The sequence below is a fragment of the Cinclus cinclus genome, chromosome 6, assembly GCF_963662255.1.
Source record: "Cinclus cinclus chromosome 6, bCinCin1.1, whole genome shotgun sequence".
NCBI lineage: Eukaryota > Metazoa > Chordata > Aves > Passeriformes > Cinclidae > Cinclus > Cinclus cinclus.
This window is the reverse complement of record NC_085051.1, coordinates 58,311,337-58,338,649: the sequence shown is the minus strand read 5'-3', so window position 1 is coordinate 58,338,649 and position 27,313 is coordinate 58,311,337. Positions and strand designations below refer to the sequence as shown.

Sequence of the window (27,313 nt, the reverse complement as noted above, 5' to 3'; positions counted from 1 at the left end):
CCTCCAGAAGGGAAAAAGGCAATGCCCAAGCACTAATTTAATTCTCCTCCTTCAAATCCCCACTCTGCCAAAGGCTCTTTTGTGAAACCAGAGGGGTCACTGGGCCTCTCTGTGGTTTTGCTCAGCACCTTTAAAACACAGATGAGCCCTTCCAGGGTGATGAAGGAGATAAATGCATTAAAGATTAAAAGGCACTCCAATGTTCCAATGCTATCAGCTGTAAGAGTACTTAAAATAGATCCATTTGGGGCAGCAGTTAAAGAACATATTACTAATTTCTGAGTCTCAGCTCCTGCCTTCCTAATGCTGGTTATTTTTGCCCATAAAATCATTAATCCTATCTTCCTGTGAAAATGACATTTCAAACATTCATCATCTTCCACTGCTGTCCTTCTGCTCCTCTCCCTCACCATCATTAACCAGAGCATCTGTTACATGGTTTATCCAGTGTAATTTGTGACCACGGATCTGCAATACAATGAGAGCTATTTTCTCTGTAAGTAGCTGCTCAGAGCTGCAAATATTTTTTTATCCACTACATTAAAAAAAAAAAAAACACATTCCAAAAGTGTGTTTATTGTGCAAGTGCCTTGTCATTACCTGAGAGAGTTTTACGACCTTCCATTATGGTAAGAACTAATGTCCTATCCACTAAAATACATGAAACACAGACATGGTTTATATTTTGGAAACTACACATCGAGAATTATATTTTCACAGTCCGTAACTTCTTCCTAAATTGCTGTTTGTTGTTTTGTTTGGTTTTTTTTTCAATCTCTGAATCCTACTCAGAGATGGTCCAAACTCCCCTGTGGTACAATTCCTCCCTGGGCAGATGGAAATCAAAAACAAATGCTGTGGAACCAGGCAATTCAGGCGATTTCTTTCTAAAACCCTGTGATGTGGTACTGCCATAAACAGGTGGGTGCAAAGAACACACCAGTGGGTCAGCTAAAGAAAGGCAGACCTGGACAAAAATGGATTTAGGTTAAAACAGAGAATAAAAAATAGTACCTAGCATACATATAAGCCACGACATAGAGTAAATTCAGATGTAATATGGAACTGCAGGTTGATGAAGACAAAGGTGCAAAAAACCATGTTAGCAAACATACAAAAATTACATCAAATGCCCCCTAAATGGAGAAAGAATAAAACACCAACTCCATACATTTTAAATGCACAAAGCAAACTACTGCATGCCCCAATGTGGTAAAATTAAAGGCTTAGTAAATTGCCCTAGATGTCCTGCTGTTACCTACTGTGGATAGCAGGAGTTACTCACCTTGGGATGTGGATGACAGGCAAGCATTAATGCATCAGGAAATAGCTTGGAAGTCTGAGCCATTTTCCTCTCGGCTCATTCTTGTTAAATTAAGAATTCTCACAGAACTGAGAGAATAAGCACTCTTGAGGACTGGGAGAAGAAGCCACCAACAACAGAAGCAGAAGGGTTTGATCTCCTTGGAGTTGCACAGCAAAGACCAGCTGCTCTAAGATGCATGAGGAATAACTAAAGGACCATAAACTATTCACCAGGTTTGAACCCACCTCAACCAACTGCAGCTCTCCTGCCAATGCATCACAAAAGAGGGAGCGGGGAAAATCAGGAATTTTTATTAACTCCCTGAAAATTCAAGTTATTAATTTGGTCTCTGTGTTCCTCTGACACTCTCCAGGTATTTAGTGTTTGCCAAGCACACACCACCTACACACAAACCAAGGAACAAGTGCAGAGACACCAAAGTCACCTCACAGAGAATGCAGAGAGGTCCAAAAGTGCTGCTCTGTCCTTCAGTGGCAACCTGTGAAAGCAAAGCGCTCGAACAGGACACCAAACCAGACCCCAAATCACACTCAGACCTTGCTTCCCCAGAGCTGCAGGCCACCAGGATGGCTTTTGGAAGGTCAAATGCTGTTATAAATGCACAGATTTTCCCATTTTCTGCTTTACTCTTTGTCTATATACTGCTGGTTAGAGAGCCAGTTGATGGGCTGTAAAACTGTCAGTCTTGTTACTGCTGCTTACAAATGGCTTTTGCCCAGCTGCAGTTAATGTAGGACCATCTGACTGCCCAGAACTGACATTTTTCATTATTCTGTTCCTCCACTGCCTTCTCACTGACCACTACAAAAATCCAAACTGTCTCTTGCTCTGCCAATCTGTTTTGTGGATCAAGTTCCTTGTTCTCCAGGGATTTGCAACATGTCAGGCATCTGAACAGGCAAACTCGATAATAATTGACCTGAGAACAGCTATTCCAACACTTCTGGGCTCTTCTGCACTATAGATTTTAGCGTTAAATGTCAAAATTCTGAAGGCTAGAGGACAGAAGCATCCCCAGGAGGAAGACACGTGTGCAAATAATTTTAAAAACGGAAAATGCCAACTGTAAAAGTTTGGTGCTTGGATGTTGTCCCCTCACCCTGTTGTCTGTTGGGTACTGTCACCTTCCCTCAGGTCTCCCTTTCCAATGCTGTATCCCAGGTGAAGCAGAACAACTTCCCCTTCCAAACCCTGCTGAATTTACACAATAAGGGAAATTCTTCACATCTCAGCACTATTCAGGGAAGGAAGAGACACACAGAACTCTTCTGGGGATGTCCAGCCGTTACAAAGTGGTGCCCAAATTAAAAGAACTGGATTTTTAAAGATGAAAATCCCCTAGAGAAAAAGGGTTTCCAAGAAAAATAGCCCATGCATCCATCCAGATCTAAAGCTTAACAAGTCTTTTACAGCGAGCCTGGTCTCTCCAGGTGTTCCAGCAGAACAGTGAGAGCAGCTCCTCCAGCTTCCTGCCAGGTTTGGGGGATTTATTCTGTTCTTAACCACCCTGTGTCCTGCTGACACAGCCTGTGTGCTTCTTCCACCTTTCCTGCTCTCCCAAATACACTCCATAAGGAAACACACAGCCAGGACCAGGTATGGACAGAGTGTCCTGATGTGGGCCCATAAATCCAGAGCTGGAAACCAGGGCAGAAATTCTAACCTGGCACAAACTGGAGAGAGGAAGGGCTACACTCCTGCAGAAGCATCTCCCATTCCCCACTCACTCCCAGGAAATCAGCTCTCTCATTCCCTGGGTTTGTGCAAGTCCTTGGTTTTCACAGAATCATGGAATGGCTGGGGTTGGAAGGGATCTTAAAGATCATTTAGCTCCAATCTCCTCATCTAGTTCCATTCTGTTTGTGCCTCTAAAACATAAATAATTTCCCTTTCTCTTAGGAGCACTGTTGAGCACCAGCACCCTGCAGATGGGGAAGGAGCAGTGTGAGAGAGCCACTGAGGTCATCTAGACAGGAAAAGAATAAATGGCTCTTTCCATAAGAGTGTGCCTGCTGGAATCAGAGGGGTGAGTCACAAGCAGAGAGGCTGATCCCACTGTGTCCCCTCATTTTTTTTTATTTTTTTTTTTTTTTGCCAGCACAGCACTGCACAAAAGTCCCATCTAACTCCTTAAAATGAACTCAGCTCAGCCACAGCCTCATCCTCTCCCTCATGGATGTTTGCACTGACTGCAGCAGCCTAAAAACAAAAGGCAATCCAAACAAACCACTTGGATCTGGTGACTTCCAGAGAACACCAAAATCCTCATGTGCCCAGTCCTCTGGGTGCTCAGACCATCACTGTGATGCTGATACAACTCACACTTCTCACTGGGGCTCCTCCAATGTGCATGGAAGTCCATAAAACATAACCTGGGGAGAAGAATTCTGCCTTTTACCACACAGTCTGTTTATTCCTCGTCTGAAACTTTTGGAAAGATGCCCTTTCCAGGGTCTGAGGAACAGCATCAGCCCCTGGTCACTGTTTTCTCACCTGTCTGCTGTACCAGACGTGCAACTCCTACCCTGAACCTCTTCTTCCAGCAGCTGGAAATGCAGCTGTGACTCCAGTCCAGACCTGCATAAAGCAGGAGCTGAGCTGTGTCTGACACAGAATAACTTCCCCTGTTAACCCCACAAAGTTCATGGCAAACACTGGCATATACAACAGCACCACACACCTCTTTCAGCTTGCCAAAGACAACCAGAAACCCTTAAAGACTCAGAATTGCTCCCCTGACACAGCTCCTGTGCAGCCTGGTGGGACAGCAGGACATGTGAAACAGGCCTGGCACAGCCACCACCCAACACAGCGTTTTTCAAGCAGGATTGAGTGTGACAGGGAGGGATCAGTCCTACTGCAAACTCCATCTCCCCTCAAAGGCCAACCCTCCCACAGAAAATCAGCCCTCCCACACCGTTCTTGAAACACGATCTTTGATTCAGTTAAGGAAGCCAGCATCACTAAAGCAGGCTGGAAACAGCATCACAGAGGAAAACCTCCAGGTTAAATCACAATTATGCATTCAGAGGAAGTGATAAAAATCACATAGGTGTATGTGATAACATAAAAGAGTGGGTCTTTTTTTATTTGATGAGCTTCTCAGAACAGCTAACTCTAATAGTCAGATGTAAAGACCTGTCTAGATGTGGTTCAGCTCCCATAAATTCACCTGAAACATTCCCGCTGTGTTTGACTAGACTTGGGAATTCAGTATGCTGGAAAATGATCCAGAGCCTTTTGCCAAGCTGGACAAGTTCCTTTCTAAGATCTCCCTCATCCCACACCAGTTTTGACTTGCATCACATGGACCTCACACATATAAACATTGACTCCTAGGTGGAGTAAGTCAGTCCATTCACTAAACACAGGGCCAATATGTGCAGCAGGAATAAATTGTATAAAGTTTTATAGAGGTTTTGCAGATTTGTCTTCATACTGTCAGCACAGGGTCCCACAGCTGGACCATGCACCTCTAAAAATGTCAGGAAAGTGGAACTCAGAAAAATACTGCTGAAGTAGCAAACAGGCTGATGAGAAAATACCCAACTCCTTTGTCCCTACAGGACAAATATCCCTGCACCAACCCATCTTGGGCAAAGGGAACTGAAATTTCCCCAGAAATCTCACCCAGGAAGTTGTTGTGGGGTTTCTTTGGTTTGTGGTTCTTTTTGGTTTTTTTTTTTTGGTCCAGCCTTGGAGCAAGACAACACTAAGCTCTGGGAACGAAGGAGCAGGTTTGGAGTATCCATATTTTCCCCAAAAATGACAACTCAGGTCACGCTGCCTGGGACACATCCCAGTTTCACCAGTTGTCACTGGTGAGCTGGGTTTCCTCATGAATGAGCCTGCTTTGTGTTTAGCTTGAGAGCCAAACCATGACTGGTACAAGGGACTGTCTCCTGTCTCTCTCTTTGTCTCATGCAGAGAGAGGAGCAGGAGATGTGAAGGGCAAAGGAAGAAGGGGCTTCTCTCTTACCCAGACCCTGGTTCTGCTGCTCCCACTCAATGGTGTCAGGAACCTGGTAGGATACCCCAGCCAGCTGGGCCACAGGGTTTTCCAGACCAGCCAGGGGCTCCTGGGAAGTCTCTCCTGGAAGTGTGAAGCCTGGCAGCCCCGTGTCACCCTCCAGGCTTTCATCCATCAGGTCTATGTCTTTGTCTTCCTCATCTTCCTCCTCTTCTTCTTCCTCCTCCTCCTCTTCATCCTCTTCCTCTTCCTCACCCTCTGGCCAGGGAGACAGAAAAGAAACGTCAGGAAACACCTCAGCAGGCAGAAGTTTCACAGATCTCTCTAGGTGAGCACCAGGCTGAGCTCCTCCTCCTTGTGCCTGTTTTCTGACAGGAGACACCCACAGGGGTTCATTTGGAGGAGCTCACCACCACTGGAAGTTGCTGGTGAACAAAGAGATGTCTCAGACTCTCAAATTAGTGGCAAATACAGCAATTTTTTGCTTCCTAGCAGCAGGGTGCGAACAAGGATGTGCATGTGTACCAACACCTGGGCATCTGTAACCACAGAGCTCCCTGCTTGACTAATTACAGCTCAAGTGAGAGCTCTTTCCCTGATTTCCAATCTTGGAGGCAGCAGTAATTTGGTTCTATGTTTAACTCTTATTGAGTCTTTCCCAGTTCTGGAAAGGGCGCTCCAAACCCCATCCCACCTGGCCTTGGGAAGTGTTGGAAAGAAGGCAGCATAGCCAACACTTCACAGGAGAGCTGGTAAATGTGACTTGGAGGAAATTCCTGTGAATTTAGTGCTAGGTCTCCCTGCCCATGGAAGGGAGGGGTTGAAACAAGATGATCTTTAAGGTCCCTTTCAGCCAAAATCATTCTGTGATTCCATGAATTCTCTGCTGCAGCAGACACTCATTTATTCCAAAACTGTCTGTACCGTTAATATATGGAAAAAAATAAATATTTAAGCCCTGTTTTAGCACTGGAATCTAAAATGGCAACACAGGAATCACTGTACTGGATCAAACCAAAGGTTTTGTCTGTCCACATGCTATTTCCAACCACAACTGGCTGCAGGTGCTGAAGGAAGTCTAGAGCAGGGCAAATACAGAGCCACTCTTCCCCCAGTTTCTTTTCCCAAGTTATAGTTACCAAAGTCTCAGGGACACCCTATGCCAGAATTTGCATTGGAGCTATTTAATAGCTACTGATGGAGCCACCCACCAGGGAAAGATAATATCTGGAACAATGGCATGCTTTGAATTTCTCACAGTTAGTTTTTCAAGGCTGAGAATCAAAACATAGCATTTGTGCACTTTTATTTAATTTACACCAACTCTGCTCGGCCCTGTAGTAAACCTCCCTCCTGGTGTAGTCAGACTGGGAGAGCCCATCACCCTGCACCCAGGCATTAAAAACTAACAATCCAGCCAAATTACCCTTTGTTACCCAAATATCCTTTAATTTCTGCTGTGATTGCAACCTCATATAGGTTGGTGGCAATCCAGCCTGGATTAAATGGCCTCCACAGACTGGAATATCACACGAGAGGAGAATATGAGAAATCAGTGCATGTTATAAACCCACTGATCCACTGTGCTGTCCCATGGCACCTCCTTCCCCTATAAGTCAATGCTTTGCTTCCAAACACTGCATGTTTTCCTCAGCTCACCAGACAAGACAAACCCAGCCAGTTCTAGCCCTGTATTCCATACAAATGAGCTGCTGTTGGGATTTAGCTGCATCATCCTGCCAGAGCATAGCTTTTGGTACCTGGAAAAATCATTCCTGCCACAATGACACCGCACAGAGCATCTAATGGAGCTCACAGGGATGTAGTTAGCCCCTTACATTCCCACTGTATTTTACAGGCAGTTTCTGTATTACAATGTGCCCATCATTTAGAATCAAGATCAGAATTTTCTCTGTCAAAATGCATGTTTTCATACAAAACACACAACTGTGAAGCTGAGAGTGGCACCTGGAGAGTGCTCACAGGAAACCTGCAAAGACAAGTTAATGTAGGTCTTCAACAGAGCTATCAACAATCCCAAAACTTATCAGAGACTGAACAGCCAGAACACCAGAGGAGAGGAGCATGAACTGAGCTTTTCCCCAGACTGGGCAGAAAAAAACAACCAAGAAAGAACAGGCATCAGATTTTTATCTCTGAAAAACTACTCTGGGGCAAGGATTTGAGAAGCTTCTTATGATTTTTAGCAACCCTAATGCCACACACCTTCCAGGATCAGTGCTGAAGCCACAGATAGCCATCTCCCTGCCTCCAAAGCCTCCAAGGCAGCCAAGCTGAACACCCAAATTGAAAGTGCTGAGACTACTTATCACATCTGATGATCACCAAGCTTCATCAATCACCACTCAGCCACAGCAGAAAGCTGTGAGTAACGAGATCCTTGTAGCACACCCGCTGCAAGGGGGAAGGAAAAGGCTCTCAAGCTTGTTCCCTTTTCTTCTCTGGCTCATTTCTGCATCCAAAAACAGCTTTTTAACCCCCATCCCAAAACGCCAGCGGCTTGCCTTGCTGCAAGGTGCAGTGCAGAGCACCACTTGGTGGTCACAGGGAGGAAGCTACATTTCCAAAAAATAAAAAAATAAAATAAAAAAAAACAAGCCCACAAACTTCCCAAGTGTGGGATTTCAGGAGCAGAGGCAGCACAGGCAGCCGTGGGCAGGCTGTGCCTGTTGGCAATCTCAAAAGATGGGAAATGGAAGTGAGCAGCACACAGCTGAAGCTCAAGCTGGAGGTTTGTGCTTCACACTAAAGCATTCTACAAAAGTCGTATTTTCATTCCTAAATTGGCAACTTCTGGCCTTCAAAAGGCCTTAGCAGCAGATTGAAAGAAAACTGTTGGGAAAGACTGAATGTAGCAAGGAGTGAAAGTGCAAAGCCCAGCAGATTGAGAAGCAATCCAGAATTTCATGTGGATTTGGAGCTCAGTGTGAACTAATTTTGTGCATCATGGAATGGGTGAAGTCGGAAAAGCCCTCTAAAATTACTGAGTCCACCTGTTAATCTAGAACTAAACCCCTTTCCCAAGTGCCACATCCCTACATCTTTAAATCTCTCCAGGGATGAGAACTGGGAAGCCTGGGACAATGCCTGACCATCATTTGGTTAAAGAAATTTTTCCTAATATCCAACCTAAATCTCCCCTGGTGCAGTTCGAGGCTGTACAGGAGCAGCCCAAGGAAACAAGACTCAGATAAAATAACACATTTTAAGTAGAGGTTTTAGGGGTTTCCAGCTTTATTAATAGAAACAGGCACCACTGGGCTTTATCACAGGACTCTGATTGGATCCAGTAGTGACAAGGGTGATATCCAAAGGATAGGATTTGCTATTTCAGGATGGCAAAAGCACCTTGTGCTTGCTCCAAAAGTGAGGTTTCTCACCACAAAACTACACACCTGTACACACTGACTTCTGTGGCTTAGGCAGGAGAAATGAGACCACCTCACACATCCCCTGTGAGGCATTTCCCTGAGCCAGCAGGAACCCAGAACCTGTGAAATCTGAAACAATTGGACAACCACCACCATCCAGCGGGTAAAAGCCTCAGACTCAATTTTGGGGGGTGTGATGGCTTGAGAGAAGCTGTAGCTGAAGGCACTGTGCTCATAACCTTGCTGAAGGCAATGGAGCTACACCAGGTTTTCAGCTGAGGAAACCTTCACTGAAGAATGATGCTTCTATATTTAAATATTTTCCATTTATGTTTGCAAACACTTGTGTTCCTCAGGAGAGCCAGGAAACCATCATTTGTCAGGTTGAAGACACAGGAGAAATATCTTGCTGTGCCCTGAGCAGTGAGAGGCTCTCAGTGGAAGGTGACAGATTCACTCACAGGCACAGACTGAATTCTAAATGCATCAACAACAACAAAAATATATATATATAACAAATTAAAAAGGAGAGAAGTTGCAGGGCAAAACCTGGAATTGTCATTTGTTCTGTTCTTTCCCTTCCCAGCCTCCCTCACACCAAACTCAGTGGATAAAGATGTCTAAATGATACCAGACAGTTTTAAGCTGTGATTTTATATGATGTTTAGTGCTGCAGGGTCACGCCTATGTGGTAATAACACCATGCAAATATGTAAATAATGCTGTGTAAACAACAGGATTAGGGATTAAGGGGGTCTATGGCCCCTCTCTCTTGCCAGAGCAGGAGAGGGAGGCATAAAGAAGCCTCTGGCAACTGCTCTCTGCCACTGAGGTTCACTTTCTGCACTGCTTTTGTGATCACAGCTGACTGTCAAGGCAGGAAGGCCTTTCTAGGACAACTCTTTTATTATTAATGTGTTGCCTTCACATGATCAGTCATAATGTCACCATCCAGCAGCTCCAAAATGCTGCCAAGAGCCTTTGACAGCCTGGAAGAAGAGAGCTGGTAGGAAGGTGGGGAGGCTCTCACCAAGCAGTGCTCCTGGGGAAAGTGCTGTGCCATGGTGGGACAGCACATCCAGGCAGAGAATCTCTGCCACACATCAGGGTAAAACCCCCTGGGAGGAGTTCTGCTAAGCCCAGGAACCTGCACTGCAAAGCCATCAAGGTATTTGCAGGATGCAGTGTTGCCTTAAATGCTGTGCTCTGAAAAAAAAAAATATATATATATAATAAATAAATCTCTTGGCAAGTTTCAGCATCTGGGCAATGGCACAGAGATAGGGAAAGGGACACTTGGAGGAATGCACTGTTGGGTCGGATCCTACCACACAAAGCAGGAAAACATAACCCCACCCACTGAAGATTCAAGAGAAGAGGAACTCACACACCACACAATCATTAACGTTGGAAAAGCTCTCAAATCACCAAGGCCACCACTAGCCCTTGCCTCCACATCCACACAACTCTTGAATCCCTCCAGGGCTGATGACTCCAGCACTGCCTTGGGCAGCCTGTGCCAGTACCTGACCACTCTTTCAGTCATTAAATTTTGCCTTAATACCCAATCTAAATCTTCCTTGTGAGAACTTAAGGTTCCAAATTCAAGGATTTTTTTCCTAAAACAGAAACCACCTGTGTTCAGCAGCATTCATCTCAAAATTGCTCTCACACTGAGCCAGGCTAGAGAGTCAGCTTAGCAATACAAAACTACTTTAAAAGAGGAAAAATACCCTAAATGCTACAGAACACACTACATGTACTATAACAAGTTTGCTCCCTGGTTTGCTGCAGACCAGCTCTTCTGCCCCTGGGTGTACAGGTGTTGAACCAATCAGTATAAAAGTCAAGACAAAGTGGTGATTTATTAAATGAGGGCAGTCAAATCAGTCCAGATTTAATGACCATGACCTGTGAGTGGACAGGGCAGAACAAGACAGATGAAGGTAAATAAGTTTATGGCATATCTTAATAAAATGCCTTCCCCAGGAAAAGGTCTGTAGGACTTCCATTTCCTAGAGGAAAAGATCTGTATGACTTTTTTTCCCAAACCATAAAAAAAAAAAAACCACCCCAAACAAAGAAGAAAACCAAATAACAAAAAACCCACAACCAACCAACAAAAAAAAAAAAAAAAAAAAATGACCACCAGCAGAGAAACTCATTCCCTTTTCATTGGAAAAGGCTGTTGTGGTGTTTGTTTTCCAGAAAAGTTAAATTCAACCCCACTGCTTGGGAACAGAACAACCAACAGCCCAAGAGTTAAGAAAACATTTGCATTCAGCTTTAGTTTCTAGTCAAACCCAACATGGATCATCACAGATCACGTGGACTGGGGAGCAGGTCTGTTATTTTGGGCGACAGTCTCCAGGGCACCAAGGTTTTAACTCAAGTGAGGACTAAGAGGAGCCAAAGGGAACATGACTGAGTGCACTCAGCTCATTTCTAGTCTGAGCTCCTGCTTTTTCCCCCCCAAGTCCTAGATCCCCCTCCTGCAGCACCCCACATCTGACTGAACAAAGCTCCCAAAAAAGCCCCACGAGCAACACTCTCCCACCTTTTAAAGGCCTCCAGCCATGAGCAACTCCAGCAGAAAACGCTCCTTACAGAGCCTTACTGCCACATCCCTTCTTATCTGAATTCACCTCCCTTGAGCCATGAGGGTAAACTGCTTAATCCTCAGATACAAACAAACAAACTCATTGAAAACTTCCACTCACACAGCCCAATTACATTTCAATAATAGCAACTGTGGGGGTTTATCTGTTGTTTTCATTCAAGCTTGGAGATAAGCATGGGAAAGCTACAACATTAAAGTGATATTTAAGTGAAATTTATTTTTTAGAAAATGAAAAATCTAATACAGTTCAAAATTCAAACAAAGCCTGGTCAGAACAGGAACCAAGGCGGGTCAGAGGAAGAAATGTCATCCAGCCTGCTGGAGGCAGAACAGTGCCAGAACATCACAAAGAGATGGGACAACACAGACAGCTGGGGGTGCTCAGCCTGGAGAAGGGAAGGCTCCAGGGAGACCTTGGAGACCCTTGCAGTGCCTAAAGGGGGACCAAGAGATCTGGAGAGGGAATTTGGACCAGGGCATGACAGGACAAGAAGGATGGATTCAACCTGACACAAGGCAGGGTTAGATTGGAGATTAGGAAGAAATTCTTGCCCACGAGTGGAGTGAGGCCCTGGCTGAGGTTGTACAGAAAAACTGTGGATGTTTGTATCAAGCACTTTCAGAAGAGAAAGGAGGGGTAAAAAAAAAAAAAAGTTCAGTTTGCTAGAAAAAAAAATTGTCACTTTTTTTACCATTTTCTGCTACAAATAAGGAAGGATGAGCCACCTCCTACTGGGAAGAAGATAGAGGTCAACACAGAGCAGTTCCCATTTCAGTGGTAGCAATAAACAAGAAGCAAAAGAAGTGTGTACCAAAACCATTTAATAATTCATTCTGCACATGCTTAGTTTTAAGTCTTCTGCTCCTTGCCAATTTAGTTGATATCCAAAGAGCTGGTGAGGAATTATAATTTCAGGCTAGTTAACCATGCTGGGTTAAATGCCTGTTTTATTTACACCTCTGCATCCTAATTTTTTAACAGGGATGTAGAGATGTAATGAGGCAGATCTTAATCCCTACAGTTAAAGTCCAAATTGCAATCCCCTTCAGAGCCTTAATTTCTGGGAAAAATACCCTTCACACCCCCCTCAAAAAAAAAAAAAAAAAGGAGGTACCTTGTACTGTGACACAGCTCAGAAGAAAAACAGTGAGTTGAAGCATCTCATATAAATTTAATTAAATGGCTACAAGTTCTGAAGTATTCAGGAGAAATTTCTTCACAGAAAGCGTGATTAAATATTGGAAGGGGCTGTCCAGGGTGATTGCCTGGAGGTGTTTAAGGAAAGACTGGATGCAGTCTGGTTGATACAGAGATGCTTGGTCAAAGGCTGGACTCAATCCTGAAGGTCTTCTCCAACCTAAGCCGTTCTATGGTACACAAAATAATTCACAGCAGGCTGCAAGTGCATGTGAAACTCCAAATTCTGCCATCTAAGAGCCATCCTAATTAACTGGGAACACTCCACACTCAAGAGCTACTTGGTTAAGGCCTCCTCCTCTGGAGCAACTGATTTTAAGCTGCTCATTTTCAGAGCTATTGGCTGCTCCTGACACCACACAACAGGCAGAGCAGCTCCTGCTTCCATCAAGGCTCTGAGCACCCTCCCCAGCCAGCAGCCCTCCTGCCCCCTGAGCTGTGTGAGCAGCTCACTCCCAGCAGGGAGATCACACTGCAAGAAGGAATTCTTCCCCGTGAGGATGCTGAGACCCTGGCACGTGGTGCCCAGATAAGCTGTGGCTGCTCCTGGATCCCTGGAATTGTTCCAGGCCAGGCTGGATGGGGGTTGGAACAACCTGGGATTAGTGGAAGGTGTCCCTGCCCATGGCAGCAGGTTGGGGTGAGAGGGTCTTTGAGGTCACTTCCATCCCTGCCCATTCTGTGATGCCACGATTCTCTGCCAGTCCAGGCAGGGTGGTAGCACACAAGAGAAACAAATCTTGAGTCTGCAGGGCCAGATACAGACTCACCCTCACCCACAGAGACAGGACCAGAGTCTGTGTGCTCTCTTCAGCAGGTTTCAGCCAAAAACCGCAAGGATTTTACACAAGAGGGAACACAGCACCTTGTCTTGCCACTTCAGAAAGTCCCACCTGCCAAGTGCTGCCATGTGGGGGCGTGCAGCCACCTCTGCCAGCACCACCATGGCAGATGCTACAGCACAGGAATCAAGTCAACAAGGAATGTGGTTCCTTGCCCAAGAGTCATTTTTAAAGGGTGTTGGGAGGCTCACAGTAGTCCTGAGTAAGCCACTTGAACCAGTCACTCTTTGCACCCAGAAGCTCTACAGAGAAAGCTGCAATGCTCAGCCTGCTAGAAAAACATACAAATTCTAGACACAGAGACAAAATACATAATCAACTCCCCCAGACAAGCAAGCCTTATCCTCCACTGTGTCCTGTCCCTATATCCTATAATCCCTTTATAGGATTTCTCTGACTAGGAAGGGCAAGTAGAACCAAGCACACCACAGAGTCAAGGCAGGAAGATATTTGTTACCCAGTTCATCGCTCCAGAGCCCACCAGAGAGGAAGATAAGCTCATCTAGACACATTTTCATTGTGTCTTTGCAATTTGATTTTTAAAAACAGTTTTGCATCCAAGCCAGGCAGGTAATCCACAGATGCAAATAACCACAGACAGTTTGGCACAGATGGTCCCCAAGACACAGAATGAGCTGAGCAGCAGGGGTTTATATTTAATGATGAGCCAGGCCTTCAGTGAGGCAAGTCAGCACAACCCCACTGAAGGCAGCAGAGCTCACTCAGCTTCTTGCACCTCTTCCAACATTGCTCCTCAACATCCCTCATTAGGGACCAAATCACGTGCCTGCAACAGCATCCCCCAAAAACCTGACTACCTTGAGCTGGAGCTCCATGTAGCTTTAAAAGACAGCATCCCCAAACATCTTGGACTTGGCAGCATCTAGATATTCTGAGAGTAAACACCAGGAACTGTAATTTTGGGAGCTAAGCTTCCAAATGCCATTCTACCATGAGGATGTGATACCCCCCAGTTGCCATTCAGCAGAAAAAGATGTCAAGAGAGCAGAGTAGTAGCTCAAAAAGCTTCCTTTGTGCTTAACTGGGGCAGCACCATCCCCAGGCAGAAAGCCTTTCCCCAAATGGTAATCGTAGTTGTCCCATTTTACAAGATGTAGACTTGTGACCCCCAGAACCAGGGAACCTTCTGGCTCCCTGCACAAAGGTCTAGAGTGAGCTGAAGAGATTTAGACCACAAAAGCTGTGCCAGTTGTCAAATCTACAGAGCACAAAGAGCCCCATGTTCCCTGGGGAACAGGCACCTGCAAAACCAAGGAACCCAGATTTCCACCTGAGACCTCATCATTGAGGGCACCTGGTCCCAGCTACAGCCCACATTTGCCTTTAGAGGAGTCCAGAGCAGAGAAAACAGTGCAGTAGGAATACCAAGAAAGTTGCATCAGTCCTGTGCTGGAGCAGAAAGAAAGACTTCTTTTTAAAATGCCTTTGCAGAAGGTCTCATTAAATTGAGAAAGACCAAAGCTCAGCTGAAACTGAAATCCCTCTTATCTTCCCATGCAGAAACCCAGGCTTCCAAAGGAGATCCCAGAGGGCTATAATACACTTTAGCCTCCTGAATCACACTGCTCTTGGTAAGCAAAGACCTGATTTCCCAGCCTGAAATATGAGGTTTTCCCTACACACACAACCTTTCCTTCCACTGCTGCCACTCTCCCATTAGCACCACATCCTTGCCTTGCCAGAGACATCCAAGATCCATCCTGCAAGGGGGAGAATGCTGCAGCTGGAGTCCCCGAGAGCTCAGGGAAGGCTCCAAAGCCAGCAGTAAGCCAGGCACATGCAGTGGGGAAGACTCCCAGTTTCTGCTGCCCTCTAAATTTAATAGGATTGAGAGTTATTGCTTCCTGCAGAGAAAAGATGCTGATGAGCTGTTGTCTACAGCATCCCACCTCTACTCAGAGGAGAAATACCATCTGGCAATGCCACCCTGGAGGGCTGCCAGCCTTTGCAGTAAAATACTAAGGCAAGAGAAGGTCAAGATAAAGGGAAGGGGAACAGAAACAGGCAGAAAGATTAACTCCTGCCAGGTGGTATCAGCCCAGACACTGGAGCACAGAACTGGATGGGTGAGCAAGCAGAGAGGAGTTCAAGTGGGCAAAACAAGCAAGAGGCAGCTCTCTGCAGGAAAATTGTGGGTGAGTGAATAGAAGGCAGATGAGAGCTGCAGAGCAGCTCCAGGGCAGGATCTGCTTTAGCTCAGCACTCCTTGGTGGGTGCTCCCTGGCACAGAGCTCTGCAGTGAAGGCACACACCAACTCCTCAGGTGTGCAGAGCAGCACCCTGCTGCAACAGCAATGCCACTGCTGCCCCTCCCCTCTCCAGGAAAAAGCCCCACCCCCATCCATCACAGCCACTGGAATCTCAGGCATCCTCCAGGACACTGCTCACTGCTTGCTTCCTGTGCCTCCTGGGAGAGGACAGGTTGTCCAACAACTTTATTGGGAACAGTAAGGTGTGCACACAGGTGTGAGCCAAACAGACAAGCTGGGGGGCTGTCAGGGCAGGTGTGACACTCCACAGGAGGCCACCTGCCCCTCAGCCTCGGGGGTACCTTCTGACTCCAGGCGCTCCAGCCCGTAGGTCACAGCGGTGCTGCTCCTCCTCTCAGAGGGAAGGGCTGTTCTCCTGACAGAGGAGCCCACTGATGCTGGAGTTACCAGGACCACAGTTCTGCTGGATGGCTCCTCTGTCTGTCCAGCTGGGCTAGAAGACATCCCACCAGGGGCTGGGGCAGCCTCCTCGCTGGTGACCAGGATCCCATCTGTGAGATCTACAGAAGACAGGAAACAGCAACTATTCAGCTTAACTGTACTTTTTAAAAACCCAAGAAACTCCTCAATGAAAATTTAACTCCAAGTTACTCAACCTTTGCTTCCCTTGAGACTCTGCTGTAATGAAACTTGCTCCTCAAGGGCAGCCAGAAAAGGAGGTTCCTCTTAATCAGGGGGGAACCCTAAAGGTTCCATTGCTTTAAGGACTACTCATCACCACACCCTTGCAAGATCAGAGCACCAAGACACCAGTTGAAAACAGAGCCAAGTGACAGATCTAATAGTTCATTACAAAGATAAAAGTTGGTTGAATTTATAATTAAATCCCAGAAGCAAATTCAATTAGTGCAAATTGCCAGAAGAGCCTTTCCCCCTTATGAACAGACACTAAATTTAGAGACACAATGCAAACAGCTTTTTTCTTTAGATGCCCTGCAACACAAGAATTACCAGAAAAGCTGCCCAGTGACATTTTCATCACAATGGTCCCCACTACTGCAGAAGTACACTCCAGCTCAATGTCAGCCTCGTGCTGAGGGAACCCTTGCTACACTCCTGCCAGGAAGACAGGCATGTACCTGCTAAGGTGACACCAACCCAGCAGGCAGCAGCTACATGAACGAGACTGCTTAAAGCATTTCTGTATGAGCTACATGAATCTGAGAACAACCCACCAATCCTCAGGGAAATGAAAATCACCCAGGCTTCCACACCCAAGTGCTTGCCAGGCTCTTGCAGGAGGGTGTCTTTCCCCCACCACTGGCTGCAATGTAAGCCTGATGAAATATTTTCATCCTCTGGACTGAGCACCAGCACTCTGACTACCTTGGGTTCCAGAAGTAAGAAGTCTCCCTCCATAAATAAAAGTTAAAGTGTCTAAAGCTAAAGGAAGCTTGCTAGCAGTGACATATAAGGGGCTTGTATGGTTTGGGGCTTTTTTTTTTAACATCTACTCCACTCATTTGGGGAAAAAACCCCATATGCTGGCAAATTCCAACATGGTGGATCTCATGGCATGAGCAGAAAGCAGTTAACAGCCAGGTTTAGAGGCAGAGGGTTAGCAAAAGAAAAAAAGTCACTTAAATAAGGGTGTTCCATTGAGACTGGAGTGCCCAGGCACTGACACTGGTTTCAGATGCAGCATCCCATTTTGTGTGGAAAGGAGTCCTTGAAGCAGAACCCTACCTTCTGCATCCACAGGGCTCACTGTGGAGGAAGCACCAGCTGCCACCAGCACCTCGGTGACACTCGGAGCCATCAGCACCTGGGTGTCCTCCCCACTGTTCTCCTGAGGAAAGCTGGCAGCCCCTGCTCCCTGGGTAGCACCAGGGACCTCTGCCACAGCTGGCAGAGCAGCATCAGCCTCCTGGGCAGCTGTTGTCACCTCCTGAGTAACACCTACAGCAAGAACACATGTCAGGGCAGGCTCACAGGACAGCTGACAGCAGCAGAGCACACATCTGAAGCAATATAAAAGGAATACAACTCCATGCATTAACAATTCCAGAGCCACAATGCCAGAAGCAGGTCCAGCCTTTAGTGACCAGCTCCCATTGAAACTTCAGCTATGCAGAAAGGTTTATTTTTGTTGCACAGGTCTTGCAGTGTTGTTTCCACAACATCTGGGAAACAGCAGAGAGGGAACCTGCTGACAAGTCAAGTGCTTATAAATTAATCTAGAAATTAATCAGTCAGGTTTCAGCACCAGCCTGCAATTAGCTCCCCCTTCTTTTACAGCAAAAATTAGGTCTTTTGGATGCAGTGAAGGGAAACCATCCTTTAGCATCTGCAGCTAAAGAGGGAAAAATAAAGATGCCCAGTAATTAAGTCCTCATCAACCTAGAAACATGTTAATTGCCCAACACCTGACTTTTTTTTTTAGCATTTCCTTTATATTTTAAGCACTAAGTAGGAACACTGTCATGAAGCTGAAGGTGCCACCACGAGCCTGTGGCAGGCTGTCCAGGAGTTGTTCTGCCTGCAGGTAAGAGTTGTGACAAACACTGGACAGCCACAGCTTCACTATGGGGTGAGGAGACAACACCAGGAGCTTCTGTTACAAGGGCCAGCAGCTCTCTGCACAGACCTCCTGACCTGAGCACCCCTGTAAGGACACTTAGGACATCCGTGGCTCACAGGCTGCTGGCATAGCTCACTTTAAATCCCAGAAATGAGAGGCAAGTGTCTGTAACAGGCAAGTTTTACCTTTCCATGAACTCTCCAGAGAAGGGGAGAGCTCAGGCTGGGTGTCTGTCACCACAGCAGCCTCCAGCTGTGACCGAGGGACACTTTTCTCCTCCTCTGCTGTGACTGCACTTATGTTTTCCAGCGAGCCAAGATCAGCTGTGTCTGCATCTGACAGGTTCCCAGTGTGGAAAGCATCACTGCTGCCTGTGGAAGTTGCTGGCAGCTCCTCCCCTCGCACTGGCACCGTGCAGTTGTTCTCCTTGGCAAGCTCAGGGGCTGGTGGAGGGGACACTAGGGAGGGCACTGCTCTTGTGGCATCCTCTTCCTCCTCCACACCTTCCTGGGTGGTCTGGGATGGTTCTGTTGCTCCCAGCTCCTCTGTCACCTTGTCACGAGACACGCTTCCTCCTTGGCTGCTGTCCCCCAGTTTTGTGTCATCCCAGTCAGGTGGCACAGTGTCCATAGGGGGCATGGTGACAGTGCCAGCTGTAGTGGGCAGCTCTTGTGTCACACCTGTCCCTGCTTCTGGGTGAAGGAAGGCCTCAGTTGCCACAAGGGGACGTTTAGCAGCCACAGGGGTTGGTGGAGCCAGGGATTTCAGAGGGCTCCCTGTGTGGGCTCCCAGCACCTCCAGCTCAGAGGTCACTCCCGCAGCCTGGGGAGTTGGGATGACAGGGTGGTCACTTGCTGCTTCCCAGTTGGGAGAGCTGGGGGTCAGCATGGGCTGGGACACAGCAAAAGTCTGTGAGCTGCTCTCTGCTTCCTCCTCCTCCTCCACAGGGGCCCCAGAAAGGGGGTTTGCTGAGGGGCTGGCAGAGCTGGGCTCCACTGCCACACCACCCTCTGTTGTAGCCTCACCAATGGGGCCACCAGACTCCTCATGGACTGGAGGGCTCAGCGTGGTCACAGCTGTGGTCAGCATGGCCCCAAGTGCTTCATCCTCATCCAGCTGTGACTCAGTGGGAGCCAGCTCCTCCTCAAGCACAGCAGGCAGTGTCCCAGCAGAGGGGTGACCCCCCAGGCCCTGGCTGGCAGGGCGAGCTGGTTCTTCTGCAGTGAAAGCTTCATCCAGGGGTGTCCCAGAGGGCTCTGCTGACACTGCACATGGCTCTTCAGAAACTGTCTGCTCAGAAGGGTCCAGGTTGTTTTTCAAGTCCACCATGCCTGTCCTTTCATCTTCCAGCCCATTCCCTGCCCAGGGGCCATGCTGGACCTTTGTCACATGCCTCTCCTCCAGAGGTTTAGCAAGGCATGGCAGGCTGGAGGACAAGAGCAGGATGCTGCAGGTGACCACACAAATATTAAATCCTTTTGATCTCCTCATTGCTGAGAAGAGATGTGTTCAGAATCCTTCAGGGCTGGTAAATCCAGAGACCTAGAAGGGGGAAAAGGAACCAAGATGACACATACCCATAATCAACCAGACCCAGGGCTTTAAATAACTGGGAGACCAAGTCTACAGCCAGTTGTGAGCAGACCCCTCCTACACATTCCATGCAATGTATTCCCCCATCTGTTTTACTGTTCTCAGCCTACCCTACCTGAAGATGCCAGACAAAACCAAATGTTGAGCTGAAGCCCAGGACAGACCTTGCCCAGCTCTCACCCCAGCAGCAGTGCTATGCTCTACCCAGCAGGTGTCAGACCTGCAAGCAATGGTGTGCATCAATCTGTTTGTCCTGAACCAAGTCCGAAAATGATGCTTGTCAGGGCCATGAAGTCTCAGGTTTGTTCTGGCTATCCCTGTCCTGTGCATTGGCACAGGAGGAGACCAAGGAACCTGCACAGAGAACAAGATGGATCTGTGGGGAACAACACAGGACCAGAGCCATACCAGGAGGCTTTAAGGCTGCATCACGTCCTGGCTGAGGTCCTTGGCCCCACAGAGGAGGCTACAGCCCAGACAGCAGCACTGCTGCATTAGCACAGTGCCCATGCTGCACTGCACCATGGTGGCACTGCCAGAAGGTTTCAAGTCCAGAGTCACCGTGTGAGCCCAGAGTTTCCAAGAGAGCACTGAACCTGTAGCCCAGCAGTGATCCAGCCAGCTGGATCCTGCCCTTGGCAAGCTCTGCTGTCTCCAGGCACACAGTTCCAGCTCCCAGCCACCTCCCTTGGGCATGTGCCTCAGTCCTGGGCTTGCTACTCCACCACTCCAGAGCAGAACATCCCATCCAAGGCCCCAGTCACACACCAAACATCCCTCTGCCACACAGCAGATGGGGTGTGCTGCTCCTCCTCCCAGCTCCAGGAGGCAGCTGGTCAGAGCACAGCCAATCCCTACCGCAAGGGCCACCAGCAGCTTCAAGCCCTTCCTCTCAGGTATTCCTCCAGTTGTGGGGTCCCAACATGAGAAAAACCTCGACCTGTTAGGATGAGTCCAAAGAAGAGGCACCAAGAAGATCACAGGGCTGGAACATCTCTGCTATGGACACAGGCTGAGACAGGTGGAAGTTGGAGAAGAGAAGGCTTCAGGGACACACTGGAACACCTTCCAGTACCTAAAGTAGCTCCAAGAGAGCTGGGAAGGGACTTTGGACAAGGGCATGGAGTGACAGAGCAAGGAGGAATGTCTTTCACCTGACAAAGAGCAGGTTTAGATTAGGAATAAATTCTTGACTGAGGGTGCTGAGGCCCTGGCACAGGTTACCCAAAGAAGCTGTGGCTGCCCCTGGGTACCTGGAAGAGTCCAAGGCCAAGCTGGATGGAGCTTGGAGCAGCCTGGGATAATGGAAGGCATCCCTGCCCATGGAAGGGGGTGGAATGAGGTGAGATTTTATCATTCCCAAGTGAACTGCTCTTTCCTTTGGGCTGCAGGAATAACAAATATCAGCAAGGAATGAGTCTGGGGCTATCAGAACCACCCCTTAGTCTTCTGAAGGACAGCAACAGTCACCCTGTGCAGTCTCACTGCTCACAGGCACCAGGATAAATCCCTCAACTTGCCACACTCCTCCTTTCCCCACCCAAACAACACATCCAGGAATATTACTTGCATTTGTACCCACAGAGCAGTCACACAGCTCAGAACCAACCACTGCAGGCTCCAACATCTGGCTGAGCCTTCAGGGCACACTGAGTCACATTTTCCATGCTCCCTGAAGCCTCATCCCAGCAGTTTGACCTGCTAGAATAATCCCCCATCACAGGCCACACACATGCACCAGGTGCTCAGGGACAAACAGAAGCCACCAGAAAGCTCTTCACCAGCCCAGAGATCCTCCACTTCATTTTTAGCATCTTCTATATCTGAAGGATGGGTGCCCACCCATCTATTTTCTCTATCTCCCCCTCAAAAAATAGCTGAAAAACTGACAATATTTAGCTCTTCTTCCAGGCTAATTCTTTATGCACTTTTGTAATTAAAAACCACTAAGAATATATTAAGCAAGTTAAATTGTTAGTGCCTAACTACATACATCTGCCTTACCATGCAGCTGAAGATAAATCATGCTCACCTCAACCCCCCTTTAGCAATGTTAAGGGCAGGCACATTGAAACATCAAGAAGTTGGTTATTTTCTACTTAAAATAGTTTGGCTTCAAATACAGCTTCTCAAGGAGTCAGGAGCATTTAGGTGGCACAAATGCTTTCAGCAGTACTTAAACATAAACAGAATTCCAGCTGCACTTGAAAAGCACTTCTCTTGCAGTCCCATACATTATACATATGTCTATGCACATCTGTACAGATATTTTGTAGCTTTCTAGCTCTAGGCTCTCAAACAGCCCAAGCCATTCAGGACGTGGCTAGCAGAACTAAAATACTCATCTCCTCCCAACGAGCTTACTCCACTTTTACTAGAATCTTTCTTCCTTCTGGGTGGTGGATAAGGTGGGCACTCAATATCAGCCTGATAAGAGGTCCTGGGGTCCTTCAGCCAGCTTCATATTGTTTCTACCAGTCTGAAAAGCCCTGTTGGCCACAGTCCCACATTTCTATAGGGAAAAAAATCACATTGGAGAGTTATTTGCTCAGGAAATCCACAACAGCCAGATGTAAGCTAACCTAGACCTTCACACCTCAGCGAAAGCAGGAGACTGGCACAGAGCTTGCTGCAGGATAATGGCACAGGTTCACACTTCAAAGAAGATTAGTCAGGGCTTACGATCTACTTAGCTTTAGGAAGAGGCTGGATTAGAGAATGTATGAACAGCAGCGACCTGGCTATCTCCTTAAGCAGAGCTTGACACCTTGCTGAAGCACTTCCACTGAATGCAGAAGCCGCAGGTACCTGGCTGCAGAGCAGTCTGGTTCTCAAGCTGCCCTGAGTTACACATTTATCCTCCCGTCTGGCTATTTTTATAGCCAGCCTGCTCTCCAGCCCCAGCCAGGCTGGAGCACACTGCTCTGACCAACACCTCCTCTGGAGTAAGCCTGAGCTTTTCTGTTACCAGCTCCAAGGTAGTAACTCAATATTTCAATGCTGCAGGAACTCCTTGTCCCCACATTTCACCTGGCATCCTCAGAGCTGAAGCCCTGGAGGCAGCTGCCAAGCACTGGCCAGGTTCTCGGTGGAAAACTAATCCTTGATTCCAATAGGAAGCACACACTGAGGGCAAGAGACAGTGCCAGCTACTTCCCCTGCACTTAATGACAACAAATCCCAGGGGATGCAGTTCCTCCAGCCGCAAAGGCAGCACGACTGCAGGCAGCCAGGGATCTTTATCTTTAGCATGGAAAATAATAACTTTTAACACCTGAGAGACTGGAAAATAACAAAGGACTGCTAGCCTGAAAACGGGCCAAAACTGGGCATCTCCAGGAGCTACCCCATCTACCTCAGTGGGGAAGTCAGGAAGCTGAGGGACAATAAATATAAATTGGTCACCAGCTGACGCAGTCTCAGACTCAGTGGGATCTTTCTCAGCCAGGCTGCTTGCCTGCTCCATACAATTAGCACTTGCAGTAGTTATTAAACCATTAACCCCCTCTGAATTCTGGAGACTTGATTCCTATCAGCTCTTGGAGGGCCCAACAAAAGCCAGCTCAGGAAGATCCCAGCCTGTTATGGCCACTCCAGCAGGGCACGCTTGCAGGGGATCAGCACAGAGCAGAGCAGATGTCTCTCCTTCAATAGCTGCTCCTTGCATGGACCAATGGTTTGTGGAGACATGCTGCAAAGGATTAAGCTCCCCCTCTGTCCCAGCTACTCCCTCAGAGCTTTTTCTTTTTTCAGAGTTTCACCCAGGCAGCTTACTCAGAGAAAACAACCCCTTTCCCTCCACCCCACCCCCCCCACAAAAAAGTAGATGTTATTTTCTGTCTTAGCCATAACTTGCCTATGCTGTTTCTACACTAATCGTTGAAACTGTGAGGAAAAACGTACGAAGTTTTAAACTCACCTGAATTAATAGATTAATAGCTCTGCTCTAACAATCCCTCTGACACAGAGAAGGCACTCACACTAGCAAGCTGAAGTGGCTGCATGCACCATAAAGCAGAGAGCAAGAGATGAACAGGTCAGCCCCAGACAAATCTACCTTGCCTTTGAAAAGAGCTTCTCACACCTCCAAGCACAAGCTTGGGTGTCAGCCTGGGTTGGCTGAACAGTCCTGGGTGTGCTCAGCTCTGCAATTCACAAGGGAACAGAAAAAAAAACCCCTGCAAATATTTTAATGTGAAGATTTAGCCAAAACATACAAGTCAAACAACTGCCAGCAGTCAAGTGCTCTGTTACAGGGTGCTAATGTATGCCATCCAAGCCTCATTACTTGTGCTGAATACAAAAGGCAGCAGATAATACACTGCAGAGCTCCAACTCCTACTTTTGTTCACAAGCCGAGAAAATTGCCTTCATCTCATCTTGCTTTATGTCCTCACCCAGTTGAACCGAGTGAACTGGGGAGCTGATGCCCTTCCAGCACACACTTCAGGTAAACAGACCTCAACCAGTTCAAGCACCTCCAACAGCTCAGTGAAATCCCAGCAGTGACACGGCTCTACCCCAGCCACCAAGACAAAAAGTCAGGTGAGAAAAATTATGTGGAGACAAGCACACAGAGGGGCACATCCTCGCCTACCCTTGAGGATGCATCCTTAAAAGCAAACAAATGACACATTAATATTCTGTAAGGCCAGCTTCCCACCAGTCCCACTGAGGCACCTTAATACATAATACATCACCTTCACTTCCAGCCTCGGCATTTCAGCTGTAGTTCTTTGAGGAGCCAGAGACACGACATGTTTTAGGCATTATCCCTCCCAACCCACCACGCGATCACTCGCTTTGTTCAGAACAGCACACGGACCACCTATGGAAATCCCTACTCGGATTTGCAAGTAAAAGCTGCGTAGTTCTCTGCGGCTCCCGACCGGTGCCAGGTTCCCGGCACCACAGAAGTCTAAGGTCTACCACATTCCTGAGGGATTAAGATAGGGAGAAGGGGGGTGTCTAAGAATGAGGCCAGAGGGTGCAGCAGTTTTCAAGCAGCAGAAGGACAGAAGCGCTGCTGCCCAGCCTGCCCGGGAGCAGAGGGACAGCGCTCGGATTCCAATCAGCCCGAAACGCTCCACAATTTAACGCTGACAGCAGCACCACACAGGAGAGAGCTGGAGGATCACGAGTCCCTGCAGGTGAAGGTTTAAGAGCAGATTAAATGCACCTTGTCAGGCCCTCGTGCCTTGGGCAGAACCTGCGAGGGGTCCAAGGAATGGGATTAGGGCTGGCTCAAGGTTTGACTGCAGCCAGCACGCCTGCTAGCCGGGCACAGATCCACGTCCCCGTCCTCCTTAGTCATATTTACAGGTGACTTTACACTCTAGAAGTGCTTTCTCTCCCCACGGAGCAGGGGATCAAGTGCGAACAACCTCCCGGGGACTCCTACTGCCCAGGCCCGCAGCAGGACAGAGGGACGGCGGCGGTCAGCCCCAAACCATCCCCATGAGAAACACACACCGGGGCCCCTAAAGCTTTCCCGAGAGAGCCCAGCAGGACCCCCATCCCTGCAGGGCGGCACCTCCCCCGCTCACCCCGCTGTCCCTTTGCCCATCCCCCGGGGCTGCATGGACCAGCCGCTCGCCGGGAACAAAGAGCCGCGCCGAGGATGCGCTGCCCCGCGGGCAGCCGAGCATCGCCGGAAAAAAAAAAAAAAAAAAAACCCAACAAAAAAAAGAAAAAATCAGACCAAAAAAAAAAACCACCACAAATCGATTCCAAACGCATAACCGCGGGGAAAACGCGGCACGGGGGATGCGAAGCCGGCTGTATATGCGTGTGTGTGTCCCGGCCTCACCTGGCTGTCGCTGTCGCCGCCGCCGCGCTGCCCCAGCCCCGCGGCCGCACGGGCGGAGCGGAGCGGGCCGCCCACCGGCGGGCGGTGTCGGGGGCCGGCCCGTTCCCGTTCCGCCCGATCGCCGGCCCCCGGTGGGCTTCGTGCTCCCCGATCCCCGCAGCCCCCGGGAGATGCCGCCCGCAGCCGCGTTTGCTGTTTGCTCCTTCTCCGAAAGGGAAGTTTGAGCATCCAAGCGCTCGGCTCCCCGCACCCAACTCTTCCATCAGTGCCTGACCCGAGGGGCTGCCGCTCTTTGCTTACAAGGAGCTGTAAAAACAAGGCCTGCGGCACCCTTTAGTAGCTTTCCATCTATTACAGATTCTCCTCCAGTGTTTTCAGCTGCAGAGGTCACCTTCCCCTAATACTCCCTCTGCAAAGGGGAGCAACTTCTTAAACAACAACACCCGAATTAGAAGAGCTTTATTCAATTTCCCTCTTTTTTTGATGCTTTGTTTTAAGCACTTACTTAGCCAGTGCAGAAAATTTAACAGCTCTATTTGGGCTTTCCTCCTCCTATTTTTTCCAGTAAAACCCCTTAACTAACAAAAGAAAAACCTTCAGGTCCTAGCTCACGCATCAATTCACCTTAGTAAAGAACGACTCAGAAGCCCATACCTTGACTCCAAGCCCCAAAGCTGAGAGTGGTTCAGCTTCCTCTTGCTCCCCCAAGCCCAGTGCCAGAGGCAGCACAAGGTCTCTGCCACTCACCGAGGGTTTTATACGCCCTCTCAGGCAGGGACTCATTCAGAGCAGGGCTGCAGCAGGTGCAAGGTGTTTGAGCTGGGCAGGGACAGGTGAGGAGAGACCAGAAATAATGAACTCTCACAGGAGGCAGTGACTGAGGTGGGGGGATTTTGAAGGGTGGAATTGCTAGGAAGGACTAGAGGGAAGGTATAGGGGAGGTGTGTTAAAATCTTGACTTCCTAATGGACATGCTCTACCATACAAAGCAAATCAGGGAATCTTCCAGTTATGGCAACAAACTACAAAATAAACTTCTCTTTTTTTCCACATAAAGTGAGATGTAACCTGCTGGCACACATCCCTCAGCTCTTTAAATGAAAAACATGACTGGTGGAGGAACTGGTGAGATATTCCCTATCAACAAATTGTTCATTATTTTTTCTGTTTGCTGTGCTACTGGTAATAACATTGATATTAGTGATTTGCTCTCTTTGTGTTTCTAAGCACACCCCAAAGTTTTACCTGTTTAATTTTAGAGAAACAGTGTGTTTTCTACTGATTTCAACCAAACTGGATCCAACCCAATTCATTTGGTTGTAGCACTGTGCATCCAATATTAAAACTTTCAAAAGATAGATTTGTTGCAAGTTAGGGCAGTTTTTTTCAGGGAAATATTGCTAACCACTGCATGAGTTGAAAATAAAGTGTCAAAGTGCCTGTATCAGCAATAAAGACAGACAGTGACAAAAGGCATCAGAAAGAACTTAAGAGTTAGGCTTGGGGGAGGAAATGGTCACTCAAAACAGTGGTGAAAGTCCCTTCTGAACTGTAAAATCTGGGGAAATTATTCATTAATCAGTATTTCTAGTCCCGAGGCATTTTCATAAATAAAATACAAATATGTGAAAAGAAAAGATGTTTCCTCTCTCCTTTGGGGGAGATGGGGCAGGAAGGAAGGAAGAGGTAAGAGCTGCATTTTTCATGCCATTTTAAACATCATTAACTCCAGGTTTAGGGACTCAAAACT

General features: G+C 47.8%; 1 protein-coding gene across 1 annotated transcript in view; it reads right to left on the bottom strand.

Annotated features, from left to right (window-relative positions):
- Positions 1–24,475, bottom strand: part of ARMH4 (armadillo like helical domain containing 4) — a 49,780-nt gene extending 25,305 nt beyond the window's left edge. The window contains 5 exon segments of the mRNA XM_062495607.1: positions 5,307–5,555; positions 15,922–16,140; positions 17,327–17,539; positions 18,347–19,703; positions 24,455–24,475. Of these exon segments, the coding sequence (XP_062351591.1) occupies positions 5,307–5,555; positions 15,922–16,140; positions 17,327–17,539; positions 18,347–19,703; positions 24,455–24,475 (2,059 nt within the window).
- Between the last annotated feature and the right edge of the window lie 2,838 nt (positions 24,476–27,313).